At 40.9% G+C, this 21,669-nt stretch overlaps 1 protein-coding gene and 2 long non-coding RNA genes across 3 annotated transcripts in view; 1 reads left to right on the top strand and 2 right to left on the bottom strand.

Moving 5' to 3' along the window:
* Positions 1-2,064: 2,064 nt before the first annotated feature.
* Positions 2,065-11,776, bottom strand: LOC144013325 (uncharacterized). The gene is made up of 4 exons (XR_013282223.1): positions 9,243-11,776; positions 9,036-9,161; positions 8,873-8,932; positions 2,065-3,508 (listed from the first exon to the last, which is right to left on the bottom strand). It is a non-coding gene; the product is annotated as an uncharacterized LOC144013325 (long non-coding RNA).
* A 5,094-nt stretch (positions 11,777-16,870) lies between these two features.
* Positions 16,871-21,669, bottom strand: part of cd34 (CD34 molecule) — a 28,785-nt gene continuing 23,986 nt past the window's right edge. Inside the window, exons 7-10 of the mRNA XM_077512012.1 lie at positions 20,147-20,255; positions 20,000-20,049; positions 19,694-19,858; positions 16,871-18,611 (exon numbers count right to left, since the gene is read on the bottom strand). Coding sequence (XP_077368138.1) covers positions 18,423-18,611; positions 19,694-19,858; positions 20,000-20,049; positions 20,147-20,255 — 513 coding nt within the window. The 3' untranslated portion in view covers positions 16,871-18,422. The remainder of the gene's footprint in view (positions 18,612-19,693; positions 19,859-19,999; positions 20,050-20,146; positions 20,256-21,669) is intronic.
* LOC144013324 (uncharacterized) lies at positions 17,661-21,196 on the top strand. The gene is made up of 3 exons (XR_013282222.1): positions 17,661-17,833; positions 17,912-18,113; positions 19,717-21,196. It is a non-coding gene; the product is annotated as an uncharacterized LOC144013324 (long non-coding RNA).

The raw sequence follows: 21,669 nt of genomic DNA, 5'->3' as shown, positions 1-21,669 counted from the left end.
CACGCGTGTGGAGGCACTTTTACAAGGTGAATCATAAACTAAATGCCAAGCACAGCTTGGTCACTGTCACAGTAAGAATCATAATGCCTAAAAGTCACATACATGGGAATGAACATATTTAGTCTTCAATGAAAAAAAAAAAAGTCCTTAGAAATAAGCGTGAAAAATACGAAGTGAAATATGTTTCAAATGAAGACTAAGTGTATCAAAAGTATGGTAAAAGATGTTGGTAAAATTAACTAGAGAGATAAAACTGCTGAACACATGACTGTTATCAGGAACTACTTTATTTTCAGGCCCCAGCGCCACCTTATGGCAGCAATGCGAACTGCTCAATTTATGTGGTCACTGTCTCGCTTTAACTAGATTTCATCATTTTCATGTTTACACATTTCAAGTTCATAGAAGTTAGCAGACATTTTTTGTTACCGGTAAGTACACATAAAAAACATCATTCAGTTCTCAATGATGGATCGATGATACGAGTCTTCTGTAGAGGGTGGGCGGAGTCTAACTTCAGAGTCATGTTGACATTTTCCATGTAATGGGTTGAAGGTGAGACGAGATCTGTCCTTCACTGTAACCGATTTCAAATGGTGCTAGAAACAAAAGCAGACTCTGAGCACCAAAAGAAATCGGTCAACCTTGGAAAAAAAAGGACAACGCTGACAAAAACGTCTCTGGTCACTTGTAGTCGACGGAGTGGAACTTTTTTTGTTTTTTCCCAGGTCAGCTGACTCTCACTGGCAGGTGAGTCTCACCTCCCGCCCCAAGAACACTGATTTCAAATGGTGCTAGATGGATGACAAAACTCTAAGCCACCATCTGAAGCCAGCTTCCAAGGGGGGCATTTCTGACGGGGGACATCCGAGCATGACGTCAACAAAACAACTATTTACAATCTTGAAATTTGACAATAAAAACAGGCAGAATAGTGACGACAGAATCGCGATTTGTTCATCGGGTGACATGAAGACAAAATGACACAAACGTAAAACATTCCGTTTACTGTAGTTTGTCAATATTATGAAAGGCTTCTGTGATGGTATGGAACTATATTGTGTGTGTGTGTACATAGTAGTAGGCGGAAGTATACGTGACGTCATCAGCGTGTGCTGAGAGTGGAGGGAATGATGAGCGAGAGTGCGGAGTGATTTGTTCAGCTGTTGTCCTCATGGTTGTCGTGTCGAAGCTTCTTCAAGCTAGTCCACGTATCCGGATTGGAGATCTGCAGAAAACTACAACTTCATGGCACATGTAGATTCTGGATACAATCTAAAGTTGGGCCTCTACACTGTATAAAAAGGGAGCAATATTTACTTGAAAAAAACAAACAAACAAAAAACAGTAAAGTTTTTTTCCACTCAGAAATTGTAAGTACATTTTACAGGGAAAATTGTGATTACATTTAACTATCCATCCATCCATTTTCTTGACCGCTTATTCCTCACAAGGGTCGCTGGCGCCTATTTACATTTAACTAGTTTATTAAAAAAAATAAAAATGTTATGTAACCATTGAGGATTTAACAGATCTTCAACCGTTACATAGCTTTTTATTAGCTTTTGAGTTGGATTCGAGCTTATGATCTTCAGCTTGACACTCTTGCTGTTTGCCACTTGTACTAAATTGCTGGCGCTTCCAAAATGTTCTCTTGGAGTTACGAGATTCCAATATACTAACATACAGAAGGCGTGTCATGGCTCAGCTGGTAGATTGGCTGTCCTCCACAAACTGTTCAAATGTACTCAAAACTCTCCTTGGAAAATTTAGCTAGAAACAGTGGTGTCCAAACTACGGCCCGGGGGCCATTTGCGGCCCGCTGTCCATTTCTTTAGTGGCCCGCGACATATGCTAAAAAATGGCATTTGACTCAGTTTAAATCAAATAAAAACAAAAATGTTTGGAGATGGTCAAAGTAAGAAGGGAAGGTGTCGAAAAACACAGGTGCCATTTTGAAGGTTATTTTAGTTCACTAAAACTAACGAAAAAACTAAAATTCAAAAAACAATTTCGTTAACGAAATAAAATAAAAACGAAGATGCTTTTAAAAAAAAAAAAAAGAAAGAAAACTAACAAACTACATTTTATGTTTACAAAACTAACTAAAAGTTACTATAATTATAGCAAAAATGTCCTTCGTTTTAGTCTTTGGTAATTAATTTAATGCATGAGCCTTTGGGGATGATTTTAAATGTGATTTTTAGTAGATTTACTTTGATATAAACCAGAATAATGACGTCGCCCATAGTGTTTATTAAATATTGCGCACAATACTACACATAAAAAAAACTAAAACTAATACTGAAACTAACTGAACTAAAACTAAGCATTTATTAAAGAACTAAAGCTAATAAAAAACTAACAGAACCACCCTGAAAACCAATTAAAACTAACTAAATAAAAAAATTAAAAAAAAAAACTCAAAACAAAATAAAAACTAAAATGAACAATTCCCAAACTATAATAACCCGACTGCCACATTACAAATAAATTGCTTTATATACATTTTCTAAATGTGCAAAAGCACAAATAAATTATTTGTACAATTTTTAGAACTAAACACAATTTCTCTTCACAACATGATGTGGCCCTTGCGAAGATGCTTTAAAAAAAAGAAAAAAAAAGAAAACTGAAACTACATTTTAGGTTTACAAAACTAACTAAAATAAAACTATAATAATAGCAAATATGTCCTTCGTTTTAGTCTTTGGTAATTAATTTAATGCATGAGCCTTTGGGGATGATTTTAAATGTGACTTTTAGTCGATTTATTTTGATATAAACTGGAATAATGACGTCGCGCCCTTGGTGTTTTTTAAATATTGAGCACAAGTAATACACACAAAAAAAGAACCTAAAACTAATACTGAAACTAACGAAACTAAAACTACGCAGTTATTAAGAACTAAAACTAATTAAAAAAAAAATAAATAAATAACGGAACCACCCTGAAAACTAATTCAAACTAACTAAATTTAAAAAAACAAAACTCAAAATGAAATAAAAACTAAAATGAAAAATTCCCAAACTATAATAACCCGACTGCCATATTACAAATAAATTGCTTTATATACTGTAGCATTTTTTCTAAATATGCAAAAGCACAAATAAATTATTTGTACAATTTTTAGGACTAAACACAATTTCTCTTCAAAACATGATGTGGCCCTTCTGATTTTCTGTATGTGGCCCTCAAATGAAAACGTTTGGACACCCCTCGTCTTAAGACATTCCGAGAAGGGGCGTGTCTATTATTCACCAGGTAGTTACGAGATGGCACGCAGAACTGCCGAGTAAGGCACCAGGAGCCGCCTCCCACTGGCGAAACACGCCCACACCTTGTGTTGTGTTCCCGTGCTCGATCCCAAGCGAAGAGGCCCGAACAACAGCCAAACGCCGGGCGACAAGACGCCGCCGTGCCGTCCGTCTTCGCATCCGACCTCGTCCGACGCGGGCGCCGTCTTCGCCGCCCCGTCCGAGACGAAGTGGAGCCGAGCGTTCCGGCCTGCGTGATCACAAGGAAGGACAAAAAAAAATCAATGGCTGGCAACAGGAGCCATGACGCACACACACCCGAGCAGAGTGAGAGAAAGGGGCGGGGCCGGCCCAGGTCGAGCGTCAACGTGCTGACTGGCTGCCAAGTGCAAAATCAACTCACCTCTGACGATCCGTCCTTGCCTATTTTGTTTGTGTGCGCACGGCGGCGACTCCCACCAAAAAAAAGATCGATCGAAATCAAACACAGGAAGTGAAGCGACTCACTCCAAAACATCAGATGTTTATTTTCACAGTAAGATGAAGGACAAAAAAAAAAAAATGTGTATCATGTACAGTACGTGTGTTTTTTGTTGACACAACCGTCAGACAGATTCGAACGTACGCAAAAAGTGTCCCGGCTGCTCGAACGCGCGCGACTGTCGCGCTCCCTCTTCTGCCCGCTTGATGTTTGTGTGCCGCTGGACCTGTTGTGTAACGCTTATAAAACATTTAAAGAGACAGCAGGCCCTTTCGTCGCTGCAGCCAAACAAAGAACAAAGACAGAAAGCCGCAAACACGTGCACACACGTCTGCTCTTATTAGCAAAGTGAGCGTTCCAGAGTAACGCTGCGCAATTCATCCAAATTCAGTTACAATCTTCAATTATTACACTCCACAATTACAAAATCAGCATTAAAAATCGTTACAAATAAATACATAAATATTAATACTGATAATAAATTATATTTTATTTAATATATATGTATTTTTTTTTATGCTTTAAATTTTCTTGTTTTGTACCAAAAAAAGATCATCCTGCACTCAAACTTCAAGTTTTTGTCAACATAAATAAATAAATAAATAAATATTAATACTCTCTTTTTTTTGTAGTTGTTTAAATGTATACATTTGAACCTTTTTTTTTAAAAATAACTAATTTAATAAAATTTCTTTTATCCAAAAGGAACTTGCTTAATAGTGTTTCAAAGAATTTTATTTAATGTTTTTTTTTTTTATGCTTGAAATTTTCTTGTTTTGTACCAAAAAAAAGATCATCCTGCACTCAAACTTCAACTTTTTGTCAACATAAATAAATAAATAAATAAATAAATAAATTATTATTCTTAATTCTGTTTGGTCCAAAAGGAACTTACATAATTATAGTGTTTCTATTTTTTTTTATTTTTTTTTAAGTTGTAATATTTTTACATGCTTAAACATTTTCTTGTTTTGTACCAAAAAAAAAAGATCATCCAGCACTCAAACTTCAAGTTTTTGTCAACATTTGATTTAATTAATTAATTATTATTAATTATTAATTATTATTATTATAATAAATTCTGTTTGGTCCAAAAGGAATTTACATAATTAGTGTTTATATTTTTTTATTTATTTTTTTTAAGTTGTAATATTTTTACATGCTTAAACATTTTCTTGTTTTGTACCAAAAAAAAAAAAAAAAACAGTAAATAATCGTTTGAATTATCGTGATTTCACCCCTGCCTTAAATGATTGGGCAGAGTAATTAATCATTGAAAGCAAGATTTGGCCTGAGCCTTTCGCACAAGGGGTGTCCAAACGTTTTCATTTGAGGGCCACATCCAGAAAATCCGAAGGACGCAAGGGCCACATCATGTTATGAAGAGAAATTGTGTTTAATGCTAAAAATTGTACAAATAATTGTATTTAGAAAAATGCTACAGTATAGAAACCAATTTATTTGTAATATGGCAGTCGGGTTATTATAGTTTTGGAGTTTTTCATTTTAGCTTTTATTTTGTTTTGAGTTTTTTTTTATTTTGTTAGTTTTAATTCGTTTTCCAGGTGGTTCTGTTAGTTTTTTATTAGTTTTAGTTCTTTAATAAATGCTTAGTTTTAGTTTAGTTAGTTTCAGTATTAGTTTTAGTTTTTTTATGTGTAGTATTGTGCGCAATATTTAATAAACATGGACGCAACGTCATTATTCCGGTTTATATCAAAATAAATCTACTAAAAATCTCATTTAAAATCATCCCTAAAGGCTCATGCATTAAATTAATTACCAAAGACTAAAATAAAACTATAATTACAGCAAAAATGTCCTTCGTTTTAGTTAGTTTTGTAAACATAAAATGTAGTTTCAGTTAGTTTTCTTTTTAAAAAAAAAAGCATCTTCATTTTTATTTTATTTCGTTAACGAAATTGTTTTTTGAATTTCAGTTTTTTTCTTCGTTTTAGTTAACTAAAATAACCTTTTAATAGCACCTGTGTTTTTCGACACCTTCACTTCTTACTTTGACGATCTCCAAACATTTTTGTTCTTATTTTATCTGAACTGAGTCAAATGCCATTTTTAGCATCTGTCGTGGGCCACTAAAAAAATGGACGGCGGGCCGCAAATGGCCCCCGGGCCGTCGTTTGGACACCCCTGATTTAAGGTTAACTCATTCACTGCCATTGACGGAAAAAGACGTCAAATGATGCATTTTTTTTCTTCTGCTGGTCTGGCAATGAATGTGTTAATAAAACTTCACATGAAAACAATGTCCACAAAACTTGTATCGATGGATTTAAATTTTGCTGAGGAACTGAATCGGAATGCAAACAATCCACCCCACAAGAATCACATTGGTGGCCCTCCTCCATTAATTGGCCAGGAAGTAGCCTGCATGCTAAAACAAAACTATCTGATTTTTTTTTTTCCATTGCCTTTAGTCTTGATGGAGGCATAAACGATACTTAGTGTGCTTCTCGACCTCAATCAAGTCAGGAATGAAATAAATCGTACAAGGCCCCCGAGATGCCGTCTCGGTCAAACAAGCGCGTTTTAAATATATAAATAAACGTCAATAACGATGCCACTTCTCAACCTTTCTTTTTGAACCAATTCTGGACCAATCAGCGTCTGTGATACCAACTGCCAACCAATTGCGCTGTGCAAGACGACTCGGAAAACCAGCATGGCGACTCCGAGCCAATCAGAGCGCCGCTTGGGGCATGTGATGCGGCAACTTAAAGTGCGGCACAAGTGAACGGGAGTGAAGCCAAAGCCGAGTCGCCGAGAGCGCAGAGTAAACAGCGTCTCTCGCTCTCGCTCTCATCCTGAGCTGTGACATTTAGCCCCTCCCACCGCTCCTTCTCTCCCATGACACAGAGCGAGAGAGGAAGTGGGAGCGATCCAAACGAGGTGACGAGAAGTCCAGCCCCGAAAACGGGGACTGCGTCACCGCCGCTGCCTCTTTTTCCGAACTACGCAGGAGCGAACGCGTCTCGTCTCGGGGGGGGAGGATTTGAATCGCAGCAGCTCGCCCTGCGGGGTGCAAACAGGTCACGTGACGGCGGACGCCAATCTGTTATCTAATCGCAGAGCGCCGCGCTCGACTCCCCTCTTGCCTCTCAACCGGCGCTGCCAACTTTCGTCCCCCCTCGTGAGACACGCCCACGCGGTCAACAAACACGGCTTCGCGAGCGAGGCCGTGAGATCAGACGTGATCAGACCGTCTTCACACACGCACACAAAAAAAAATCATTGAGCCCCCGAGCGAGCTTGGCCACCATTTCGAAGCTTCCGGAAGAAGACGGCGCCGTCAACCCTCGGCTCGGCCTGCGTTTCTGCCGGAAGCGCATCTCAGCATCCCGTCAAAACAATCGTGGCACATCTCAGCATCCATGTTGAAAAACTCCTTCGGCCGGGCTTAGCTGGAGCGACACAGCACACACAATCACACAAATGACACACATGCAGGCACATTTAGCAGCGAGTGACAGGAAGAACTGCCAAGAAGAGGACGAAGACGAGGAAGCCTCGGCTGTCCCAAACCACAACAACGTCCACTTCAGGTGGAAAACTCCACGACTGTTAGCTCCTGTTATCACAGCTTTTTGTTTTGTCCGGACATGAAAAAAGTGACGTAGCAACTCAACCCGACCAAACCAAAAAAAAAAAAAAAAAAAAAAAAAAAAAATCTCTCTCCTGTGTCTGACTCGCTCCCTCACAGCATCTCGCTGTCTTTATTTTCATCTGCCCGCAACGGCCCGACTACGATTAGCCTGCCACTTTTAGCACAAATACACACAAAAGTGATCAGACCCCACACGGGCTCGCTCGCTCGCTCGCTCGCACGCTCGCGTCGTTCCTCTTCCTGAGTGTGACGCAGCATTTAATTCTCAGCGCTTCTGTATCTGTCGTTCGCCTCTCCATCCCTGCCGAGACGCGATCGCCGGCACAAGGCCTTTCAAGGGACCACAACAGCACATTTGAACACGACTTTTCCGCCCTCGTTTTTTCCCCCCTTTCGTCGCTCTCTCTCTCCCTTTCTTTGCAAAGAGACACAATCTGACTCTTCGCTCCCAAAGTGAGGCCGAGCCTCTTCTTCCATCACCTGACAGCATTCTGCTTTTAAAGGGACATCACCGGCTTGGACAAGAACGGCTGATGTGGCCCTTTAAATGTGGGATGCTGCTAATGTGTCACACAAGCGGGAATGCTAACGATATACAGTTATTAACTCTTTGACTGCCAAAAACGTGTAATCACGATTGATAAAATCGCAATGTATGCCGCCATAAACGTTAAATGACGTCAACTAGGTTTTGTTTGTGTTTTGTTTTTAAATCAATGGGCAATGCAACATCTAGCTGCCTGGTCAATGGGTTGTGGAATAAAAAACACTCACTAACTATGGCCACCAGATGGCAGCATTGTATCTCAGATGGCTGCCAGTGCATCAAATTACAATGAAACATGACTAAATCTGATGAAAGAGGACGTTTTCAAGGATGACGTGAATGATAACGTTTTGATAACGTGTGGCAGTAAAAAGAGTTAAAAACCTGTTTGAATCAGAGCTCGTGGCATCGATTTCTTCCTTTTCAGCTGACCTTTTGACACTTGGCTTTACCGGTACATTGCTTGATATCCTTTGAGTTTATGTCAAATATGAGGTCATGACGAGGGAGTTGAGTTTCAAAAGGCGGATTGTGCTTTTTCTTTTTTTTAACTCTTGACCGCCAAAATTGTTTAATAACGTTTAGTAGAATCACGATGTATGCCGCCATAAATGTTAAATGATATCAAATATGTTTTTTTTTGTTTTGTTTTTGTTTTTATTAATCAATGTGCAGTTCACAGTCTTAAGTGCAGCACGTGCTGCCTGGTCAATGAGTTGGGGAATCAAAAACCCTCACTATCTATAGCCAGCAGATGGCAGCATTGTATCTCTTTTCAATGGTCTCAATGTGTACGAAATTTGATGAAACAGAACGTTTTTCAAGGATGATGTAAATGATCAAAACCTTCGTCATAGTACAGTTTTTTTTTGTTTTGTTTTTGTTTTTTGATAACGTGTGGCAGTAAAAAGAGTTAACATGAAACCCGAGGCTTAAATGCCTTTGTCAACCATGTCGCATTTACCTCTGGCCTGTGACGTCCGGTTTCCCACGGCGACCGACGGGAACTGCCAAAGGTCAAAACCTACACGACAAAGTATGAACAGTCATCAAGTTTATACTTGTGCGGCCTTGGTGATAGCATGATGACGTCAAATCACATTTAAAACGATATTTTCCAAACTTACAGATTCTTTTGTTGTGATATTCCTCCTCCGTTTGGTGAACGCAGCATTCACCTTCGCTCCGTCATCCACGTATCAGCTGCGCCAATGCCGCTTAATTAATTACCCTCTTGGAAAGGCGCTCGGTCACTTCACAGATATGCACAAAGAAACAAAAGAGGATTTTGTCAAGGTAAACAAACAAACAAACATACATACGTGCCTGTTTACCTGATTCTGGGTTAAGTTGGTATCATCTGTTGTCACCAGTTCATGTTCCAAATATCGCACACTGTCAATGAAAACAAGTACAACAGCCCCCCCAAAACACCTCCTCATCGCCTCCACCCCCTCCGCAGATTCCAGAGGAAAACCCGTTATTATTCCAAGACATGTCAAACAGTGTGCGGTGGATTTCAACACTTCCTCGGAGCTCGGCAAACTGCGGCCTCAAAGTCTTGCCAAAAATGACCTTTTATCCAGAAACAATGGCAGGTTCTGACGCACATTAAAATACTGGTGTTTTTACTTTATTGTCAACAATTACTACTCTCAAAAAAAAAAAAAGTTAGACTTGAAAATTGAGAGCATCTCATACTGTCTTGCTTTTATCATCCAGCCTTATGCTGTTTAGCTTTAATAATAGCGCCTTTTTGTTTTATTTTGACTGTGTCGAGTCGTCACTTTTGTGCTATGACGTCACATACATGTCCAGAGTTAAATGTGGGCGTGCACAAACAAATCAAGCGACGTGATGCCCTTCATGCCCACTCGGGCTGAGTTGCAGAAGTAAAACAACGCCGCTCGGTGTTCCTTAAGCGAACTGCACCCAAGAAGCTTTGTTTACATCAGGAATAAAAAGTGCGTATGACATAGAAACCTCTGGATGGATGGAGTTGAGCCAAGGCCTGTGCAATGCAGTATTTTAGACTTATCAACTATCAAAACCGTATCTGGTCGGATAAATTAAAAGTAAAATAATAACTTAATTCCCGTAATTCACTGAAGTATTTTTTATTTTTTTAATCGAGCATTACATACGTTCGCCCAAAGCCCATTCAATGGAAAATAACTTGGAATATCTTTTGTGATGTTCTTACGCCTTCGTTAGATTAAATGACTAATAATAATAATCTATTTAACGGCATCATTTGGTAACTTAAATGGAATAAAGTCATGTCAAATTGATTTATACAGTATCGCCCTTAATCACAAAAGAGTCTCAAAAGGGCTTTACAAGTCCACAGTTAACAAATAACGCATTTGTATTTATTGTTTTATTCCAAAAGTAAATATGGCGATAAACAAAGTGAAAGCATCGTGAGTTTACGCAGTGCAGCGCTTCACCAACCTCTTCATTCGTCAAGTAAATACAAGTGCGCAACATCCTCTCGCGGCAAGCATCCATCCAGCAACCTGGAACGTTCATCTGCTCACACACGTTCGGAAGCAAACTGCTGAGCGCGAATATTTCTGGGCCTTGTTTTCCGGGTAAGGTGAGCGAAAACACGTTGGCAACTACGCACTTCGAAATCGCTCGGCCACACGTAATTTGGCTTGTTGCTTTCATAACACAAGAGGGCCATTCGAAGTCAATCAGAAGTGAACGTACAATGACGTCATGTTAATAGCGTAATGTACTGTCGAACCACATTTTTACATTTTGCTTCCTGCGCGCCACACAAGTTCACATGTAGGAATTTGGGTTTTGTAACGATGCCCCCGAACGTAAACAACTTCCTCATTTAAAAGGAGGCCACTTACCCAGAGCGCATCTTTCGCAACGGCGTCTCAAGTTACGACGCCGCTTCCAGAAGCTCCCATCCAGCTCCCGGTTTGCCACTGAGTCGACTGTGGCTTGACAAAAAAAAAACTGGACGCAACGACATTTTCACGGCAACACCAACAGGCCACGCCCATGGGAACACACCTCCGCTTTCTGATTGGACATCGCGACGAAATGCGTCGCAGGCGTCACGTGCTTTTGACGTAAATGTTTACAAACAGGCAAAGAGCGGGCTGGATTTCACAAAGATGAAAAAGGCGGTGAGTGAGGTTCACTCACACAAACTTCCGCTTTCGCTCATAGCTTCGTTTCCGGTTCTTTATTTGGGTCAAAGAGAGAACAACGTTACGTTTATACATACGTAATGCTCTCTAAAGTTCACAAAAGGTAGAATAAGAAGGAAGCCAACAAGTGTACTTATTTATTTATTTTTTTACTTAATAACATCTTGGGAAGTTTTTCTTTCCTCACTGACGTCATACTGTTATTAGGTTTATGGCGTGGTTATTATTTTTTTTCTCACATGCAGGCTGTATTTGTCTAATCGTAAAACCTGATCAGACCCAAATGATTTTATACTTGTATTTTCAGGTGACCGTGCCAAATCTAATTTAGTTTACAGGATTACACACATGAATTGGCTTTTAGCTCGACTATTCGCCAACAGCAGGGGGCGTCCTGAAATCACATTTAACGGTCACGGTCAGAGCAATTTCTCTCATGTGTAAATGTAAATTGTGTTTATTAAATCAATCGATTACTGCTTGACCTTTTTTTGGGGGGCGTGTTTTTGACTCAACTGACTTTGAGCAAGAGGCAGGGTACAACCCTGGGCTTGTCATCAACTAAGCAACCACAAGAGAAACTAAACAATCATTCATAGTCACATTCACACCAATGCACAATTTAGAGATGATAATTTGCAAACTAAAAGATCGAAGAGTGATGAGACTCAACCTCACAACTGTGCGGCATTGTGCTGGCCTGTTTGTAGTAATACATTTTATTTTCTTCTGTAGCACTTAAAAAACGTGTTTTTTTTCCTATTTATTTCATGAATGAAATGCAGGGGGTGACGGTATCATAGATTCTGTATCCCAAGAACATATTCAAGCATATTCATTTTGACATTATTTTGTCAAAAGATGTGATGACTGCTGATTCCCACACGACAGCACATACCACTCAGCAACCACTCTGCCAACTCTCGTAACTGTATGTTCACAATGTTGATGTCATTTTTCATTGCATATTTGCTGCGTGACGATCCGATTGTGTGCTCTGCAGAGACCAAATTTTGTAAATAATCATTGGTGTGAGTCCAGCTGAACGAAGTTCCAGGGTGTGCTGTTGTATTGGACAGCTCGGGATAAGTTGGGGGGGAAAAAAAAAAAAAAAAAAAAGAAAAGACACAATGCCTTCCAGATTGTTTCCCCCTGCAGATGTTTGGAAATGCACAATGGCAGCATGCACCAAATGTGCAGGAAACAGATGTAATATCAGCCACAGTTTCTGTTGTTCTTCAATATTTTTGGTTTCCATGGATACAAAGTACTCGTCGTAAGGTTTTGGATTGTTAATCAGTTAGTTATTCCTGAGAAAATTCCCCTCTTGATCGTGCAAATTCCAGAAAAGGACGACAGAATGATTCATCCTGAAACGACGAGCTCTGGATACGCATTTGAGGCGGCACATGCTTATTGTATTTTATCACAAATAATAAACCATAAAAGCATAGCGGAACAATTAAGGAAGAAGCGGGTTGCCACAAAATGATGACGTGGGCCAAAAATACATTTTGGGGACAATGACGGCAAGCTTTCATCTTTCGGTACGTAATAAATTAGAAATGTAGCTAAATATTATAAAACACAATACATGCATACTTTCTGTATTTGTATGGCTTGACGGTGTCCCACTGTCTCTGATTTATAATTTTACTGGTGTAACATAAATCAGTCGTTGTAAATCAAATTAATTCAATTATTTTTTTAGTGTATGCTTCGAGATGAGCAATTTATAAAGACAATTAATGCATCTTTAATAATGCAAAATGGCAGAAATCCTCAGACTGTGATCACGGTGTGACGACGTGATCACATTTTCCTCAACAACAGCAAATGTTTGGAAGAAACACATCGGACAGCCAATGGTTTTCATTTCATATTTCAAATCAATGTATCCCTAAGTCTCAATCTTCACGACATTCATGTAGCCTTTGCATGAACTGGAAGAAGCTCAGAGACTCACAAGGACGACCGCGACCTTTCGACCTCAGAGTCCCGCTCCAACCTTATGTTGATTTCCCCAATGTTATCTTTCCGCAGATGAGTTAAGAAAGGGGAGACAAAACATGACGTACGGACTTGGCAGCTGTTGCTACGCTGACGGGGAGGGACAGGACACAAAAAAGAAGCAGCTGAGTTTTGTTGATCATCTGAGATTCCGATCCACACGTGTTACGCCTGATTGGACCAAAGTGTGCAGAGGTGGAGAACGTGAGGAGGGCGGAGGGAGGCTGAAGGGTGGGCCGAGCTCTGGGACCTTTGTGACGGTGATGGAAAACCATGAGAGAGATCAGATTTTTAACTCTTTGACTGCCAAAGACGTTTCATGATGATTAGTACAATTCCAATGAATGGAATGCGATCTTTCATTGAGTAGCCACATTGTATATGTAATAAAGGCAAACAATATTCTTTTTGCCTTGAAAGATGAGTTAAAATGCTCAAAAGCGGCTGGCACTGTGGATTCTTTTGTTTTGTTTTTATAACGCCTGGCAGTCAAAGAGTTTTTTAACATTTTGTTGCGGTAAGAATGCGACGAGATGATTCAGTTCTCTTTTTTTATTAGTCCAACTATGGCTGTGTGGCTACTTTGTACAAGTTATTGTATGTGTGTGTGTGGTTCCGTAACACAAATAAAATAAAGACATATCAGACACAACACTTTGTAAGGTACACAAATAAACAAAAAAAAACCCGCCTCAGTCGAGAGTATCTTATAAAATGAACTTGACTGGGCCATCAGCACGCTAGCGATTAGCATCGGTAAACAACGGCCAACGGCCCACGGATAATAGAACGACACTCTTTGCTACACGAATCGTGCATTAATCATCACATCGGGCTATGAACACAATACTCACTTTTATGACGCACACACTGACCCAACTGCGACCTTCTGCACATCAACGTGTAGAACTTAACGAGCCTTAACAAGCGGGTGCGCTCTCAACCAAACTCAGCCGACTTCTGATTGGCTACAGCGACTGTCAATCACACACACAAAGTCAAAAACGGGCCCGTCCTTCGTCACACATTTATTTATTTATTTATGTACAGTGATACCTCAGCTCACGAACATATTTGGTTCCCAGAAAGTGTGTGTAAGGCGAAAAGTTCGTCTTCCGAACATTTATTTCCCATAAGAAACCATTAAAATGAGAATAATCCGTTCCCAGGTCCCTATAAAACATAATTTTCTACTAAATAAGCCTTAAAACGACACAAAAATATACCTTATTTTATGTATAATAAATGTGCTATTGTATTGTAATTAAAGAAATAAACTGTACTGTAGAATAAAGTCGTTTTATTTACCTTTGTGATGGTAGTTCTTAAGGATGGTAGCAATGGTAGACTTACTTCATTCGCGAGCGTTTCACCGCGTAGAGTGTTTATGGAACGGTTGCCGCTCATTGTCGGAGGAGGCGTGTCCCTTGGTGAACAAGGAAGTGGAGCACTTTAGCGAGTCAACAAAAAGTGAGCACCGCCAACTACTTTCACCTCTTTCCTGGGACTAAACAGCCGTGGCATGATTTTCTCCTTTTTTGAGGTACGTGATGGCACTTTCGCTTTTTTTAGTGGCGCGAACTCCATTGACTACAATGCAAACGCGCCGCCGAATCGCCGTCGCTCGCTTTTGGCGAGAACGTAGCATTAGGCTTAACACTAGCCTGTGGTGGGGTCTTTTTCGGTCCCATAATAGCAAAAGTACACTCAAAATGTCTATCAAACACAAACCGCGTCCGCACTCAAAGAAAGGTTGTGACGAACTGGGACGGCGTGAGCGTGCGTCAGCTTCTCGTGGCCGCTTTTCGACCGCGTGGTTTGGTTCGTCCGCCGAAAACTAGTTCGTCAGCAGAGACTAAATTCTCGCGAATTTAATGTTCGTGAGGCGAAAAGTTCGTGAGCTAAAGCGTTCGTCAGCCGAGGTATCACTGTATTTATCTATTAATTATGTAGTTAGTCAAAGTTAACCAAGTTTGTTTCATTAAAGGGACATTCAGTTATCCATAACGCCATCTAGTGGTCAAAGACTTGGCAGCCGTTGTGAAGCCCGGCGAGTGACGCCGAAAGAATCGAGCGAGCCGGAATTAGCTGGCGCAGCTAGCAAGAGCGGCTAGCGGGAGTCAGTCGGAGCCAATAGGCCGGAGTGGCTAGCAAGAGCGGCTAGCGCAGTGCTTCTCAAATAGTGGGGCGCCCCTTTTTCTTCATAACATGATGTGGCCCTTCCCGTCCTTCGGATTTTCTGTATGTGGCCCTCAAATGAAAAAGTTTGGACACCCCTGCTTTAGATGCTCACTAAGCTGAAGACTCACAACATTTGTCATGTCGCGCGCGAGCATTGCTCCACTGCTTTTATCGGAAAATATTTCCCTCCCATTGGACTGTCGCAACGGCAACAAAGAGTTTCATCCCGAAATGTGGACCGGCTTCGTCAGATTCAATGAGGTCATGTCGTAAATATGAGCATGTCGAGCCAGCGGAATGAGACGCAAACGCGAACATGGGTGGAGTCCGAGTCCCGCTTAAGCTCAACGTCGCAAGTCGTGCTCGACGGGGGATTTACGCCTTTCAAATTGGACCCACGTGGCGTCTGATCGGCTGCAAAAGCGGAGATGAATATATTCGTGCGAACGTGCTGCTGGTGCAACTCTGGGATGAGCTGGGAGGGTGCTGGAAGTTGGCTGACTTCAAAGTCACTCGGGGTGTGAAATAAACTAGTCAGACACCCAAACTAAAAGTATTGTGCGTATGAGTGTGGAGAAAACACAGCTGGCGGAATGTGTCACTGCTCCGCCCAAACAAATCATTATAATGTGATGTCATCACTTATACAGGCCTGCTGGTAACCCAATGGGCTTAAAAAACTAAAACAAAAACAAAAAAAAAACCCTATGGGCTTCGGGATTTTGACATACCAAGCATGTTAGGGAACTGATTAGGGGTGTGAATTGCCTCGTACCTGACGATTCGATTCGTATCACGATTCACACGTCACGATTCGATTCAATACCGATTAATCCCGATACAAATTTACAAGTCGATTGTTGCGATTTTTTTCATTCAAATTTAGAAAATGCTAATCAGTAAACTTGTAGAGTGTAAGATTTGTATGAAAATGTATTATTTATTTATCTGAAACTTCAGTCTTATAGAGGTTGTAATCTGTTTGATGCTTGAACAGCATTAAAATAAAATATTAAGGCTTAATGTTACGTTCGTAAAACATTCTTCCATGCTTAAGGTGTGAACCCTAACCCAAAGTAAGATGTTTTGTCGAATATTTTTCCATTAAAAATGGAAGTTTAAGAATCGATTCAGCCGCCTATTGAATCGATTCGAGAATTGCGCGATGTAGTATCGCGATATATTGCCGAATCGATTTTTTTTTAACACCCCTAGAACTGATGTATGTGAGCCTTCAGTTCATGTCCATGTGCTCAGTGCGCTTTAGTGGCCAGTGTGCCTTGGCGGAGTTTTTTGTTGTCTATTTGACAACAACAACAACAACAACAACAAAAATCAATGGATTAGTGAATGTTTTCGTCAAATCTCATTAAACAATCTTCACTTGACGTGTGGCCATCTAAGCTAAACCTTCAATTAACAGAGCGGCTTTGCACAAAGTGTTGGCTGGCGACCAGTTCAAGGGGGTTCTACTGCCCGAAGCCAGCTGGGATAGGCTCCAGCAACCCCCGCGACCCTTGTGAGGAATAACCTTAAGAGGATGGATGGATGAAGGGCTTTTCACACACACAAAAAACACAAGAAGAAAAACAAGCACATCATAAAAAAACATTTATTTGATTGTTTGAACTTAAATCCATTTTAAAATGTCTGCTTGTAAAACAAAACAGGCCGAGTGGAATGTGAGTAATAACACGATACAAAATTAAATCAGGTCAAATTGGGTTCCAGTTGGACATTTAAACAGTAGTTTTTGATTCTATGTTGAATCTCTTGCAACTGAAATGTAAGAAGAAAAAAAAAAGAAAAAAAAAAGTCACACGCTTGCACCATGTACTTTGCCTGCTTTGTTTAAATGTGCCACAGTGTTCATGTTGTCCAACAGCTTTCAAGTGAAAACTCTGGCACGTTGAAGCATAATAACAGCGTAAACAACAATTGCGTCACACCGCTCATAAGAATACTGATATAAAATAGCATACACGGTAACAGTATAATGAATAGAAAATAACACTGATGAGTTAGACGTTGCAACCGACACTTCATCTTGCCTCTCAATGGCAATGTGACTATCGGAAAGAAAACGAAGAGGTTCAACTTCAGCACAACAAAAACATTTTTTGTTTACGTTAAAAGACCACATGCATACATACAGTTAGCAGAAAAAAAAAGCCTGCAGGGATGCGTGTACAACGGAGCCTCTAAGGTGACGTGGTAGAAGAAAAAAATAAAAATAAAAAATAGCGTTCTCTCGCAAAACAATTTTGCGGGGAACGCAATCTTTACGAGAGAACGCAAAGTTGTTTTGCGAGGGAACGCAAAGTTGTTTTTTTCGCCTACCATGTCACCTTAGATGCGCCGTAAAAACACTTCCGGGTCATCTTCCATGTGAACGAAAATGACGTGTAAACAAAGCAGTGGAAAAATACATGCTCCATCCTAGTCGCTTTAGGAAAGCTTTCCCACCGTTTTGTTTCATGTTTACAAACGTTCCGTCCTCGTCGCTTTTGTTCACATGGAAGATGACCCGGAAGTGTTTACGGCGCAGCTAAGGTGACATGGTAGGCGAAAAAAACAACTTTGCGTTCTCTCGCAGTTTTTCGCTAAGGCACGCAATCTTTGCGTTCCCTCGTGCAAAGATGTTTGCGAGGGAACGCAAAGTTGTTGTTTTTTTTCCCTACCATGTCACCTTAGGGGCTCCGTAGCACACACTTTCACACATGCTCAATAATTCAAGGGGACGACGCTTCATGAGGCACACGTCCGAGTGGAGGGTGGAGCGCCGAACCGGACGACTCGTTGGCTGATGGGCGTCGACGGTTACGAACCCGATCATCGCCGGTGAGTCATGCTTTAAAAAAAAAAAAAAAAAACACATTCCGGTCCCACCCAAAAGCGCTCATCTCCCATCTGTAGCTCGAGTGGCGTCAACAAGTCAGGAACGGAGCCGTCGTTAAGGTCCGCGCTCGCCGCCCTTCATCGGCATCCGACTCGTTTTCCTGACGCTTGTTGCCCGACCGAGCCAAAGACGCGGAGAGAGTTGATGTGTCCCTGACGACGATGACGTAGTTGGGTTATGACGTGGGTGGGTTTGCGTGCGTGCGGGTGCGTGTGTGTGCGTGTGTGTGCGTGCGTGGGGGGGGGGTGTCTTCACAGCTCGGTGTCGGCGGTCTTGGCGGCCGAGTGGCCGTTGGTGGGAGGGGGCTCGGTTTTGGCGGCTTCCGGAGACTCGCCGTTGGCGTTGGGTTTCTCTTGGTTTTCGGTCGGGGGGTTAAGCGGAGCCACGGACACCAGCGTGTTCCCTTGGTTCTCCTGTTCCGCTGGGTAAGCCTCCTCCGCCTGCAAGTAGAACGTCAACGCGCCCGAAACGTCAAAGTGGTAGTTGGCAAATTCACGTCGCAGATTGCAAATGTGGAACATTTTACGGATAACATTCGATCAAATGTTGACATGAAGCACTTAACTCAGTGTTGTCCAAACTTTGTTCATTTGAGGGCCACATACAGAAAATGAGAAGGACGCAAGGGCCACATAATGTGATGAAGACAAATTGTGTTTAGTCCTAAAAATTGTCCACAAGTCCACTTTAAATTTGGCAGGCAAAAAACCTTGATAAAAAGCCTTGTTAATTAAGCGATTAATCGTGATTAATCACAATTCTAAGATGTGATGAATCTGATTAGAAAAATGTAATCGTTTGACTGTCAAGTTATCACATTAATTACAAGAGAAAATATTCTCGTCTTAATGTTGAAAATGTCTCACTGAGTCAAGTTTAACGTGTGACTGTTCAAACTTCATAATATAATGGTGGCTTACAAAAATACATTAACTCATTCACTGCCAATAACGACTATAGACGTCAAAAATCCAAGCAAACAGCCAGTGCAAATTTTGACAAGAAATTTGAATTTAGTTTTAGTTTTTCATAGTTATCAATCATTGTTGTTATGAATAACCACGATGACAACAATTTCATTGCTAAGTGCGGCCATCGTGCGTAGAACGGATTCCTGTTACCCTACAACACGGGCGTTGACGTTCTTGTGATCGGTCTTGGTCTTACCGAGACCACAAACTGGGTCTCGGCCTCCAAAAGCCAATTTTAGTCGATTAAAATTTGCTCTTTATTTTTGTTGACTAAAATTGGATTCAAACTCAAATACAATCAGGTGACTGAGTTATGACTAAGGCTTTAATTAAATTGAGTCAGAAAACTATAACTAAAACTAAATTATTATTTTTTTTAATTAAAATTTTAATTTTAAATTTTCTTTTTTTTTTTTTTTTTTCAAAATTAACACTGGCTGTTTGCTTGGATTTTTTACGTCTATAGTTGTCATTGGCAGTGAATGAGTTAATGGAGAAAAAAAAAAAAAAAAGTGTTCTATTCCAGATGGGGAAAAAGTCAAACGACTCACCAGCTTGACTCCCTTTTTTTCAGTTCGGCGTTGGCATCTGCAGTAGCCGGCAACGATGGCGGCCGCAACCAGCAGACCGGTCACCAGAATCCCCACAAATACGGAGCGGCCTGATGAGGACGACGACGACGACGACGGCGGCGCCTGCACATTCGTCACTCCCAGCTGCAAACATGGACGTACGTGAATATCGCAGATGAAATAACTTTGGCGTGTCGGATGAGAAACACAAGCGGCAAAGAAAATCTGTCGAAAACGGAAAGAAGCGCAACCTCTTTTATCGTCAAGCGTGTTGCACTTTGTTACCTTGTCTTTCAATTCTCCCTTGAGGGCTTCAACCAGAGTGTTCGGTTGAGCTGCACATGGGCGAGAGAAACAGATTTTTTGAGAAAGCACCAACGATTAGCGGCATTACAAAAATGAATGTTGTCATGTTGTCCAGTCTCCACCCACCATCGTTTCTGACCATTTGGACGTTATTTCCCTCCTGGTAGACTTTGATGTGGCAGTTTTCAATCTGACACTGGATATTGCTCTCTTCGAGGATTTTTTTCGTCTCCTCCTGAAAAGGCAGAAATGAAATTAGGTCAGGTTGTCCCCCGCTTACTGCCCAAAGTTAGCTGAGATGGGCTCCAGCACTCCTCGCGACCCTTGTGAGGAATAAGCGGTCAAGAAAATGGATGGATTAACGATGGTTTGGTCATCATTGGCTCATTGGCTGCAGGTTGTAGCTAGTGCTGTCACTATTTTTTTTTTTTTTAGAATCGATTATCGATTACTCAAGCAATTAATCGATTAATCGGCTTCATTTTGAGTTTGCATTAAAGTGTATTACAAAAGCATCCCCCCCCCTCCCTGATTTTTTTTACTGTAACCAGTGATTAGTGTTTATTATGTACTTCGTATTCATATAGTGATTAAAACAAAATTGGTCTTACCGATTCAACCGATTCTTAAAAAAAAAAAAATTATGATCTACTACGGTTCGATCATTATTTTCCAAAGTAATAACAGACGTTTGCAAATGTCTTATTTTGATAAACACAGAAGATAATCGGTTTTCTTTCATCAAGCACGACAGTAATCAGTGAACAATTACTGTTTATATGCTGAAGTCAGAGAATTTGTACAATTACTCCATTATTGAAATAGCTGTTGATCAATTTGATAATCAATTACTTGTCGATTAATCCATTAATTTGACAGCTCTAGTTATTACATTGCTTGGCCTATTTGTGCTGCAGGTAATTTGGTGCGTACATTAGTTGACTTTTGACTATTGTGATGGTACATCGTGCGATTTCTTTATTATTATAATCAGAACGTCGAACAAAAAAAAAAAAAAGTGGTCGGACGTATATGTGAAATATAAATTCACATGTATAACAGAACGTATGGTGTTCCACAGAGTTCAATTCTGGGGCCTCTGGAGTTTTCATTGAATCTGGAATGTGCGGTGTGTTTTTTTTTTTCTAGTTTGCGCAAATCATATCTTAAAAATATTCACATTTGCTGCTCAGGGCCCAGAAGACAAATGTGATTTCCGGAACGTTCTCAGAGCGCGCGAAGGCTTTTCGAGCGCGTCACACGAGTCGAGCGCAGCTGTATGGAATTCTTGCTGACTTTCCTCCGCCCTCGTCCTGAATGATGACATCACCTCATTGCACAAGCAAGACTTGGGATCACTCTTCGTTTTCTATAATGCGATCCAGACGTTTCTCTTTTTGTTCCCGAGAGACGCTCGTGCGCAAACCTCGACTCACAGCTAATTGGGCCGGAGCCTGCAGCTGCACCATCCAGATTTTTTGGAGGCGGGGAGGAGAAAAAAACAAAAACAAAAACTCCATTTGTGATACTCCCATGGAAGCCACATCTGTCCGTGTCACATGTGGCGCGTCACATGTCTCCTGCACTCCGCTTGGCCTCGCGTGGCCGCCGGCCTACTGGACTCGCGCTTGAGGAGGAATTTGAAGTTC

Source organism: Festucalex cinctus, chromosome 2, assembly GCF_051991245.1.
Source record: "Festucalex cinctus isolate MCC-2025b chromosome 2, RoL_Fcin_1.0, whole genome shotgun sequence".
NCBI lineage: Eukaryota > Metazoa > Chordata > Actinopteri > Syngnathiformes > Syngnathidae > Festucalex > Festucalex cinctus.
Note: the sequence above shows the minus strand (reverse complement) of the source record. Positions and strands in the feature narration are given on the sequence as shown.